This window comes from Abramis brama, assembly GCF_963993115.1.
Source record: "Abramis brama genome assembly, chromosome: 17".
Lineage (NCBI taxonomy): Eukaryota > Metazoa > Chordata > Actinopteri > Cypriniformes > Leuciscidae > Abramis > Abramis brama.
The window spans coordinates 150235-162500 of record NC_139979.1 but is presented as its reverse complement, the minus strand read 5'-3'; the positions used below and the strand labels follow the sequence as shown (position 1 = coordinate 162500).

Sequence of the window (12266 nt, the reverse complement as noted above, 5' to 3'; positions counted from 1 at the left end):
CTCTCACGCCCCTCGTCCTCATCCCGCTCTCTCATGGCCCTCGTCCTCGTCCCGCTCTCTCACGGCCCTCTTCCACGTCCCGCTCTCTCCCCACTCTCTAACGGGGCTCTCTAACCCTAACCCTAACCCATGCCCCTCTTCCTCACGGCCCTCGTCCTCGCGCCCGCTCTCTCACGGCCCTTGTCCTCGTCCCGCTCTCTCACGCCCCTCGTCCTCATCCCACTCTCTTGTGGCCCTCGTCCTCGTCCCGCTCTCTCACGCCCCTCGTCCTCGTCCCGCTCTCTCACGCTCCTCGTCCTCATCCCGCTCTCTCGTGGCCCTCGTCCTCGTCCAGCTCTCTCACGGCCCTCTTCCTCATCCCGCTCTCTCGCGCCCCTCGTCCTCGTCCCGCTCTATTGTGGCCCTCGTCCTCGTCCCGCTCTCTAATGCCCCTCTTCCTTGCGGCCCTCGTCCTCATCCCGCTCTCTCACGCCCCTCGTCCCGCTCTCTCACGGCCCCCGTCCTCGTCCCGCTCTCTCACGCTCCTCGTCCTCATCCCGCTCTCTCGTGGCCCTCGTCCTCGTCCAGCTCTCTCACGGCCCTCTTCCTCGTCCCGCTCTCTCACAGCCCTCTTCCTCGTCCCGCTCTCTCACGGCCCCCGTCCTCGTCCCGCTCTCTCACGGCCCTCTTCCTCGTCCCGCTCTATCACGGCCCTCTTCCTCGTCCCGCTCTATCACGGCCCTCTTCCTCGTCCCGCTCTCTCACGCTCCTCCTCCTCATCCCGCTATCTCGTGGCCCTCGTCCTCGTCCCGCTCTATCACGGCCCTCTTCCTCGTCCCGCTCTATCACGGCCCTCTTCCTCGTCCCGCTCTCTCGCAGCCCTCGTCCCGTTCTCTAACGCCCCTCTTCCTTGCGGCCCTCGTCCTCGTCCCACTCTCTCGCGGCCCTCGTCCTCGTCCCCGTCCCGCTCTCTCACGCCCCTCTTCCTCGTGGCCCTCGTCCCGCTCTCTCACGCTCCTCGTCCCGCTCTCTAACGCCCCTCTTCCTTGCGGCCCTCGTCCTCGTCCCACTCTCTCACGGGGCTCTCTAACCCTAACCCTAACCCATGCCCCTCTTCCTCATGGCCCTCGTCCCGCTCTCTCACGCCCCTCGTCCTCGCGCCCGCTCTCTCACGGCCCTTGTCCTCGTCCCGCTCTCTCACGCCCCTCGTCCTCGTCCCGCTCTCTCACGGCCCTCTTCCTCGTCCCGCTCTCTCACGGCCCTCTTCCTCGTCCCGCTCTCTCACGCCCCTCGTCCTCGCGCCCGCTCTCTCACGGCCCTCGTCCTCGTCCCGCTCTCTCGCGGCCCTCGTCCTCGTCCCGCTCTCTCATGCTCCTCGTCCTCATCCCGCTCTCTCGCGGCCCTCGTCCTCGTCCAGCTCTCTCACGGCCCTCTTCCTCATCCCGCTCTCTCGCGCCCCTCGTCCTCGTCCCGCTCTCTCGCGCCCCTCGTCCTCGTCCCGCTCTCCCGCTCTCTCGCGCCCCTCGTCCCGCTCTCTCGCGCCCCTCGTCCTCGTCCCGCTCTCTTGCGGCCCTCATCCTCGTCCCGCTCTCTAATGCCCCTCTTCCTTGCGGCCCTCGTCCTCATCCCGCTCTCTCACGCCCCTCGTCCTCGTCCCACTCTCTCACGGCCCCCGTCCTCGTCCCGCTCTCTCACGCTCCTCGTCCTCATCCCGCTCTCTCGTGGCCCTCGTCCTCGTCCAGCTCTCTCACGGCCCTCTTCCTCATCCCGCTCTCTCACAGCCCTCTTCCTCGTCCCGCTCTCTCACGGCCCCCGTCCTCGTCCCGCTCTATCACGGCCCTCTTCCTCGTCCCGCTCTATTACGGCCCTCTTCCTCATCCCGCTCTCTCGTGGCCCTCGTCCTCGTCCAGCTCTCTCACGGCCCTCTTCCTCGTCCCGCTCTCTCACAGCCCTCTTCCTCGTCCCGCTCTCTCACGGCCCTCTTCCTCATCCCACTCTATCACGGCCCTCTTCCTCGTCCCGCTCTATTACGGCCCTCTTCCTCGTCCCGCTCTCTCACGCTCCTCATCCCGCTATCTCGTGGCCCTCATCCTCGTCCCGCTCTATCACGGCCCTCTTCCTCGTCCTGCTTTATCACGGCCCTCTTCCTCGTCCCGCTCTCTCGCGGCCCTCGTCCCGTTCTCTAACGCCCCTCTTCCTTGCGGTCCTCGTCCTCGTCCCACTCTCTCGCGGCCCTCGTCCTCGTCCCCGTCCCGCTCTCTCACGCCCCTCTTCCTCGCGGCCCTCGTCCCGCTCTCTCACGGCCCCCGTTCTCGTCCCACTCTCTCACGCTCCTCGTCCCGCTCTCTAACGCCCCTCTTCCTTGCGGCCCTCGTCCTCGTCCCACTCTCTCGCGGCCCTCGTCCTCGTCCCCGTCCCGCTCTCTCACGCCCCTCTTCCTCGCGGCCCTCGTCCCGCTCTCTTGCGCCCCTCGTCCTCACGGCCCTCGTCCTCGTCCCGCTCTCTCGCGGCCCTCGTCCTGCTCTCTCGCGGCCGCTCTCTTCACTTCACCTGTGACTGATCATAATGTTCTGACTCATCAGTGCATATGCAGTAAATACACTCTGTGTGTGTGTTTCAGAGCTGTGTGTGATGGCAGAGATGGAAGACTTGAGCGCATCTGTGGATGTTCAGGACGTTTATACAAAGGTGAAGTGTAAAGTGGGAAGCTTCCACATAGATCACTACAGAAGCAGGTGAGTGGAACACACACACACACACTCACTCACACACACACACACACACACTCACACTCACACTCACACACACACACACACACACACACTCACTGGTGTATTATGATGTGTTTGGGAGCAGAGAGAAGCGTGTGGATCAGCGAGTCGTCTCTCTGTACAGTGCCAGCGGTGTCTTCACCCAGAGTGTGTGTGTGTTGTGTGTGTGTGTGTTGTGTGTGTTGTAGGCCTGCTGAGGGTTGGCTCTGTGACGGAGTGATCCTGCAGTGCAAGGAGTCGCCTGTGGTGAGACCTGCAGCGCCGGTGCTTTAACCTGAGCTCACACACACACAGCTTCACTCTGAGCTCGCTCACACACACACACACACACACAGCTTTACTCTGAGCTCGCTCACACACACACACGCAGCTTTAACCTGAGCTTGCACACACACACAGCTTTACTCTGAGCTCACACACACACACAGCTGCTCGCTGTCCCACATCAGAGATGATTACACCGCAATCTCCATTTCACACACTGATCCAAAAACATGCAGTCCTCGCAGATAACACTCCCATGATGCACTGCTGGTTCATTTGGGAATATTTCTTAAGGCGAGACACTACAGGTGAACAGGGTAAAAATTGTAACTAGCAGATATCACCATGAAACTTTCCCAGTTGATTACCTACTTCAAGATGAGAAAAAATGTATAACAAGTTTTCTGTAATTTAATGTCTGAGTATTGGATAAAGCCAGGTTCAAAATTCTTTTTTCATTGTGTTCACATATTAGATGAAAAAAAATGATAGAGGGATTTATGGATATCTACTTTTGTTATCCTGTAAATCAGAATATACAGAATATACTAAAAATAGATTTTCGCCCTGTTTTGTGGAATACAATGTTATATAAATCAGGCTAGGAATAATATTTTTACAAATCCCTCTGTAAATGTCTAAATGTCATAATATAACTAGGTACAAGACTAGAAAGTTTGGTGTATATCGGTGCTACTAAAGTGGAGATTTCGGACTTGGAGTATGAGAAAAAAGTAATTTTGAGAAAACGGGCTTTAAAGATTTATATCAGCCAATGAGATTGTGCATTTAGAGTTAAATCCCCCCTTTTACTTTCACGATTGGTTGCTGATATAAAGTAAATTACCATATTTGGGTCCGACAGCATTGTACAGGAGAGAGAGAGCTTTCTAGCGGTGTGTGTGATGACAGGGAGCAGACAGCGATCGCGGAGCGATGATTTACAACGCCATCTTTTGTTGAATTTATGAGAAATCTACAGACGCAAACAGACAAAGTGTAGTAAAATAAAGACCTAAATGTTTATTTCAGACTTTTTTTCACCACAAGTCTGAAAGAAGATGTTATTGAAGACAAATATCCCAAAATCTCAAAATTGACCAGTGAAAAAAAACCTGATGTTTTTTCCTGCTGTGTCTCGCCTTAAGGAAAATAATCTCTCAACCGATGCTGTAAACTATGAAGGGAAACGTGTCTGTACATTACTGTAATATTAAAGGTTAAAGTTAACAACAGAGCCCAACTTTTATTGCTATTTATTTTTAGATATAATAATCAGCAATCAAATTAAAACTTAGTTGTATATAAACAATTTCATGTCACGTAAGGCAGTTTTTATATGATATATTTATGTTTCTACTCCAATTCATTGTTGAAGTATAAACACTTAAAGATGCAGTGTGTGATTTTTAGCGGCATCTAGTGGTGAGATTTGCGAATTGCAAACAGCTAGTCACTCGCTGCCTATCCTTCAAATTCCAAACTCGAATGAGAAGCTACGGTGGCCGACATAGGATCGGAAGATGTCGTCGTCTGAGTCAGCAGAGAGTAGCAAGTCAAGCAATGAGGTTTCTTTATATTATATTTTATATTAAATTATATTTACTTAATTATTCAGTAAAACCACATGTTATTGCAATTGTTATTTTTACTTGTTCATCATTGTGTTAGTCTTTTATTCACTGACTTTACCATAGCCTGTTTCCATGCTAGTTAGTATAAGATAAGAGCTATGGATAAGAGCATCAAAGCAGCTAGGTAAGGGGAAATAGCTAACGTTACGATGTCCGAGGCGTCGTTCAGACAGCATGTTTTTCTCCACGTTTGCAGAGTCAGGGACAACCTGAGTATTCTGCTGCTTCTCATTAAAGTTAGTGACGAAACCGAAACGCGCTCTGTAGCGCTGTTTGTTCGCTGTCGGCTACGGTAGAAACATGACGTCACAATATGTCGACCTTCATAGAAGGGGGGTGCCCGCGGTTATGTAGATATAAATGACTCATTCTAAGGTAATAAAAACATAACGACTTATTAACCCTTTGGGGACCAAAAACGCGCCCGCGCGTTTTGCTCGGGTTTTTTTTAGCAATCTAAATTAAGTTCACAATGCTCTGTTAATTTTGATCTTTCATTTTCGTGTTATACATCAATCGATCCTGTTCAGTTTCTATTTTTTTTCTGTGTACTCACAATAAAAATAAAGTGTTTTGCTTTTTGCCAAATAAAGAAAAATTAACATGATGCGAGTTCTGCACTCTCTCTGTCAGTGAACTCCAATTTGAAACGCGTTCGAAAATGATCTGTAACTCCGCGAAAATTCAGTCAAACAGGCAAACATACCCACGGGCATCAAGCTTGAGATCGCATCTTTTAAATGAAGTAATTTTTATAAAAAACAAATATTCTCAGCTTGTGAAATCTGTATTAAAAGAGAGCGATTCCAGTTGAGCTCATTAGAGCTCATTCAAATGTAATGTGGCCTTGCCCCGGAGAGCGTGCGGTATTCAAACGCAAATTCTGAGAACCATTTCAGTCCTGTGAAACGCCCATCAGCTGTAAACACAGCGCGCAGCGAGTGATGCATAATATAGCCTACATAACAAACAGTGAACAATAGATCCCGCTGAGGAGTGAGGTAGGCTAAGTTATCTTTTCTCAAGTGTTAATGTGGAATAACGTTATGGAATAACGTTAGTGTAGGCCTATGTAATCGCGTTTCTGTGAGATGAATGAAGGGTACATATTTGTAAAGATATGTACCCTTCAGGTTCTCAGAATTTGCGTTTGAATACCGCGAATGAATGTTTGCCTGTTTGAAACAGAATGTTTGCCTGTTTGACCTAAATATGAATCGCGTGTCTGTGTGTGAAAGAATAAACCGCTTTAATCAACTAAAATGCTTGGCTATACTGAGATGAGTAAAAATCGACTGAAATATGTTGAAATAAAATGTCTGTATAAGCAACATATTAAACTGCAAATTAACATTTATATGCCCTAATATTTCATAAAAACAATGTTACAGTCAGGCGAAATATGAAAGACAACATTTTGTTGACTAGATTTGGGTACAGTTTTTACTGTAGAATATACTGCCACATCAAATATATATATATACTATTTTTTGTCAAAAATAAAGTCATCAACTAAGATGTTAGATGTTCCAATGTTGGCTATATTCAAACTAATGAATACATATGATAAAATGTAGGCCTATAATCTTTTTTTTTTTACAAAGAAAGAGTACACTTGAAATATTGTTGAAATTGTAATCATTGTTGTAATTGTAACCTTTTTAATAAAATAGCAAAACATATGATAAAATGTAGGCCTATAATAATTTTTTTTACAAAGAAAGAGTACACTTGAAATATTGTTGAAATTGTAATTATTGTTGTAATTGTAACCTTTTTAATAGGGCTGGGTATTGACACAGATTTCACAATTCGATTCGATTTCGATTCACAAGCTTGCGATTCGATTTCGATTACGATTCGATTCAATATCGATTATTTTGGATATCAGGTACAATACATTGTAAATTTTCTCAAGGAAAACTGGAAAATAAAAGGGAAAAAAATTATTGTAAACTATGGGAGTCAGTTGTAGCCTATAGGCTTCATTAGCCTACTATAATATTGAAGGGTAAAAATTAACTGATTTGTATACAAACACTTAAAATACACTTTTATTTATTTTTATAATAATAAAGTTATATGAAAATATAAAAATTTAAATGGTGGCTGTCATAAAAACTTTCCAGATTTATTCAAACATGCATTAAATATTGAATTATAAATAATGATTATGTAATATGGTGCATATATTTAGCAAAATGCTCCTCTCTAGAGTTAATTTTTCCAGCTGACTAACGAGTTTATGGTCACTGGATATGGTTTTTCTGAGGTAAATGTGACGTTACATGACATTGTTTACTAACGTCTTTCCACGGTTGAAACACTGATTGAGCGATTCCATGTGAATGATACGTACTTCGATAAGTTGTACTCTATCTCTTAACACACTTTCAGATGCTCATTCGTGTTTATTTCTCGCTGTAACTGGTTTTATTAAGGCAAGAGAAGATCATGTGCTTCTCTAGAGCTGAGCCAGAGCGATCTCACGCCACAGCGCCAAAACGGTAATTATGTTTTTGAATTTCGTAAGAAAATGGACGTAATTTGAAATCTGAGACTTTGTTTCATATCAATAATAACAAAGCACAAAGATTATTGCGATTTATTGGATGGGATGCGCGCATCAATGTTCCATTAATTCATCAACTGAAAACAGGATGACTAATCGATTCTTGGGATTTAAGAATCGATATTGTTTCGTAAAAATGAGAATCGATTAAAATCGAGAAATCGATATTTTTTACCCAGCCCTACTTTTTAATAAAATAGCAAAAGATATTTACAAGATAGATGTAAGCAAAATCTTAAATGGTCAATATAAGTCTTCTTCTAAATATATCTTTTGTCCTTGCATTGTGGCTCAGTCAGTGTCACACCTGAATGAATGGCTCATTATGCAGAGTGGGTGGGACATTGTATTCTCATGTGTAAACCACTCCTCGTTCACGCCCCCCTCGCATATTGGCTTTCCAAGCAAAACCTGTTTTACACAATTTAAATCAATGTATTGTTTTATGTGAACGATAAAGCAAGACTATTTTCACATAATTTTGAAGCCAGAACTCGAAGCGACAACATCCATTAGTCAAAAGTCTTGTGGACATATATTTAGTATGTGTTTTGTGGTCTTATTTCAGCAACTTTCATTTTTATTTTTTTCAATAACCACGCATAAACATTATTCTCTTAAAAATACAAACATACATACATGATGCTCACATATTATGGTAGCCCTGTTTGTGCTATATAGAGTGAATTTACACCTTTGCCATTAACATGTTTATAAATAACTGAAAAAAGCACAAATGTCAGGGCATGTCAGAACATCTCAAGGGCCCCAAAAACACCTTGGTCCCCAGAGGGTTAAGTAAGGTCTTTATACACCACTGAAAACATAGTTATGGGTCTTATATTGCATTTCTGTCAGTAGATCCTCAGAAATATCACACATTGCACCTTTAAACAGTGGCTGTCATAAATGGATTTATCTAAACATAATAAAATATTGAATATGTAATCTAGTGCATATATGTATCAGAACGCTACTCTCTAAAGTTATTTTTATGGTCATTGAATGGCTTTAAATGTGACGTTACGTGACATTATTGGTTTTACTGACGTGTTTCCGTGGTTGAAACACTGATTGATGGATTACATCAGACATGATTGATTTCAGGAAGTTGTTCTGAATCTTTCAACATTCCTTCTGATGTTCATAGATGTTTATTTGCTGCTGTAACTAGTAGTAAAGAGGAAGAGATGATCAGTTCATCTGTCACACTCATTAAACACACAGACACACACACACACACACACATTCACTGACTGAATTTACTGATGAAACTGACAGAATTTGAAAGATGAGACTTTGTTTCATATCAAAAGTATCAAAGCACAAAGATTACTGTGATTATGGAATGGCAGGAGCTACAGATAATGATGTTTAGAGAAGTTTTGTTCAACTGAAAACAGCAAAGACTAAAAGATTGATTCTTGGAGATTTAAGAATTAATATCGGTTTATCAGGATGAAGGTTGATTAAAACCAGGGAATCAATATCAGTATTCTCGCTGTGTTTCTGATCAGAGCCGTGAGACGCTACAGTGTTTCGATTGGTCCTGATGTTGGACAGAGTGTGTGTGTGTGTGTGTGTGTGTGTGTGTGTGTGTGTGTGTGTGTGTGTGTGTGTGTGTGTGTGTGTGTGTGTGTGTGTGTGTGTGTGTGTGTGTGTGTGTGTGTGTGTGAAAGAGTGTGTTCTCTTGTGTTCAGTCCTGTGGTGATTTCTCTTCTCTCTGCTCCCAGAATCCTTTTCACCAGCTTCCAATCAAGCAGCCAGCCAATCATAACTCTGACTTCTGCCTGTGTTTCTGTGTTGTGTTCCTCTGGTGTGTGTGCAGTGCTGAAGAGAGCTCGTGTGGTGGGGTCGTCCTCTCTTGCACTGAAAAGCTGAACAGACGCACGGTTTTGCTGCGACCGCTCAGCAAGCAGGAGCATTTCAGCCATTTCAGCTTCTGTCCACCTGTAAGAGCCGCTGCCTCTGATTCACACACACACACTGCCTCTGATTCACACACACACTGCTTCTGATTCACACACACACACTGCTTCTAGATGCTTCTTCTGCCGCTCCGCCAGCAACACTCCTGCTAATCTTCTGTAGAGACACGCTCGCTTTATATGATCAGCACATTTAATTTAGGCTTTTTTTACATATAAAGTTTAATCGTTGAACATAAACAGAAGCTCAAGTCACACATGTGACGTGAGATCAGACCTCATTGGTTCATGAGATTCAGTTTAGCATATTTGAGTCGTTGATCAATCCGATGCTGGATGACAAAATTACCTTTTAGAGCACTAGACGGTTGAGTTTGTCATTTGGGACACAACCATAGTTTCTTTCTAGGACATCCATCACATATCAGATACAGTGCTGTGCTAAAGTCTCAGACACTTCAGTTCAACATGTACAATTGTTTAAAACACACTATATTGCCAAAAATATTGGGACACCCCTTCAAATAATTGAATTCAGGTGTTCCAATCACTTCCATGGCCACAGTTGTATGAAATCAATCACCAAGGCCTCCTGTGCAATAAGTCCATTCGTGAAATTTCTTCACTTTTAAATATTCCACAGTCAACTGTTAGTGTCAAGTCACCTTCATAACACCGTTCTAACAGGAAAACCCTTAACGCGCTCCGGCCGCCCATCCGCACAAAACAGTGCCTGGTGTCTCGAGAACACACTCCCTGAAATAGGTTAGAAGGTGCAAACGATTATCCGTTATCTCTGCGCAAACCTCAAAAACGCAAACTTGTGCACATGCGCATTACGTGTTCAGACCAAGGTATACATCAAGGTATGCACGTTTGAATATATATGTGCGCAGGCGTGTAGTCCTTCTTTACTTTTTTTTTTTTTTCGCGTCTGCGTAGCCACGCAAACCGGAATTATCCCGACAACATATTATCTGTACTGTGATAAAGTGGTGTTATAACAAAGTGGAAGCAATTGGGAACAACAGCAACTCAGCCACATAAATCCCAGAGTGCATGAGGAAGCTCACAGTGCGCAGAAGTAGCCAACTTTCTGCAGAGTCAACAGCTACAGACCTCCAAACTTCTGTGGCCTTCAGATTAGCTCAAGAACAGTGCGTAGAGCTTCATGGAATGGGTTTCCATATGGCATATCACGCTTCTCTGTCTGCCAGTCTGATGGACAAGTCTGGGTTTGGCGGTTGCCAGGAGAACGGTACTTGCCTGACTGCATTGTGCCAAGTGTAAAGTTTGGTGGAGGGGGGGTTATGGTGTGGGGTTGTTTTTCAGGGGTTGGCCCCTTAGTTCCAGTGAAAGGAACTCTTAATGCTTCAGCAGACCAAGACATTTTGGACAATTTCATGCTCCCAACTTTGTGGGAAGAGTTTGGGGATGTTCCTGTTCCAGCATGACTGCGCTCCAGTGCACAGAGCAGGACCATAAAGACATGGATGAGGAGTTTGGTGTGGAGGAACTGGACTGGCCTGTACAGAGTCCTGAGCTCAACCCGATAGAACAGCTTTGGGATGAATTAGAGTGGAGACTGAGAGCCAGACCTTCTCGTCCAACATCAGTGTCTGACCTCACAAATGCACTTCTAGAAGAATGGTCGAACATTCCCATAAACACACTCCTAAACCTTGAGGAAAGCCTTCCCAGAAGAGTTGTAGCTGTTATAGCTGCAAAAGGGTGGAGCAACTCCATATTAAACCCTACGGATTAAGAATGGGATGTCATTAAAGTTCATGTGCATGTAAAGGCAGACGTCCCAAAACTTTTGGCAATATAGTGTATTTGTTTAAAGAGGGTTATGACTGAATGAATTCAAGCTTCATCAACTCATGAGCCGGTTGAGTTTGTGAAGAGTTTCTGGCAGCGCTGCAGTCGTGTCTCTCTCTGATTACACACTGATGTCGCTCAGTCTCAGCTCACTCTGTTCTTATGCTGCTTTGAGTTTGTGTGATTGTAGCTGTTGAGTGTTGATTGCTCGAGCCTGAACCGCGACTGACCTCTGACCTCTGGTGTGCGGCAGACGGCGGCGAAGGCTCTGGAGGTCTCGCACCAGCAGCACGGGTTCCTCTCAGTGACCTACACGCAGGCCGTGACCCGGAACGTGCGGCACAAGCTGACAGCGCGGCAGGAGCGAGTGTCCCAGAGGCTGAGCGAGGACGGGACCGACGGGTCGCCGCAGTACCTGCACGAGATCCTGCTCACGGCGCAACCCTTCGACCTGGTGCTGTCCTGCCCCCTGCTGGTGAGGCTGGCGCAGGTCTTCCATGTGTCCACCCCCCCGCCACTGCGTCCTGTTAGAGAGAGCGTCTCTGCCGGACACCCGATGACGGGACACTCGCTGTCCTCCAGCAGCCTCCCGCTCATCTACCTCAACACCAGCGTGATCCGGGTGTTCTGCCCTCTGGAGGACACGACCAGCAGCACACGTGAGTCTCACTCTATCACACACTCACACTCACATACTCACACACTGATGATGATGATCTGTGTTTGTGTTCAGATTCACAGATGAAGCACAGGAAGGAAGACACAGTTGTGTTGAAGATTGGATCTGTGAGCGTCGCTCCTCAGGCTGATAATCCACTGCCGCGCTCCGTACTGCGCAAAGATATCTACCAGTGAGTCTGCTATCTCTCTATCATCTGTCTCTCTGTATCATTTGTCTGTCTGTCTGTCTGTCTGTCTATCTCTCTGTATCATCTGTCTGTCCGTGTTTATCTGTCTGTCTGTCTCTCTGTCTGTCTGTCTCGCTGGCTGCCTGTCTCGCTGGCTGCCTGTCTGTCTGTATGTCACAGCTGGCACAACGATGTGACATTAAGGGGAGACGGCACAGAAGAATAAGCTCAAAAGAAAGATTTTATTACTTCTAAATTAACAAAATAGCATAATCGAACCGTCAGTCATCAGAAATATCAGCCAGTATGAAATGCAAGTGAATGGATGTGTAACTATGGAATGTTGACAGGACAAGTGCATGGTTGTGAACCAAAAGTAACATTTTCTAAACTGAAGCACCGATCTGGCAAACTGCTCAAGCAACAACTTAGCAGCGTCCCGACCAACC

At 46.1% G+C, this 12266-nt stretch overlaps 1 protein-coding gene across 2 annotated transcripts in view; it reads left to right on the top strand.

Moving 5' to 3' along the window:
• The window catches only part of vps13b (vacuolar protein sorting 13 homolog B), a 175204-nt gene that overhangs the window by 95178 nt on the left and 67760 nt on the right, over positions 1-12266 (top strand). The window contains exons 27-30 of one of the 2 annotated variants that reach the window (XM_084089596.1): positions 2600-2714; positions 9049-9172; positions 11223-11628; positions 11703-11820. In XM_084089596.1, the coding sequence (XP_083945722.1) occupies positions 2600-2714; positions 9049-9172; positions 11223-11628; positions 11703-11820 (763 nt within the window). Of the gene's footprint in view, positions 1-2599; positions 2715-2938; positions 2997-9048; positions 9173-11222; positions 11629-11702; positions 11821-12266 lie in introns of both variants that reach the window. The other variant, XM_084089597.1, reaches the window with a different exon arrangement.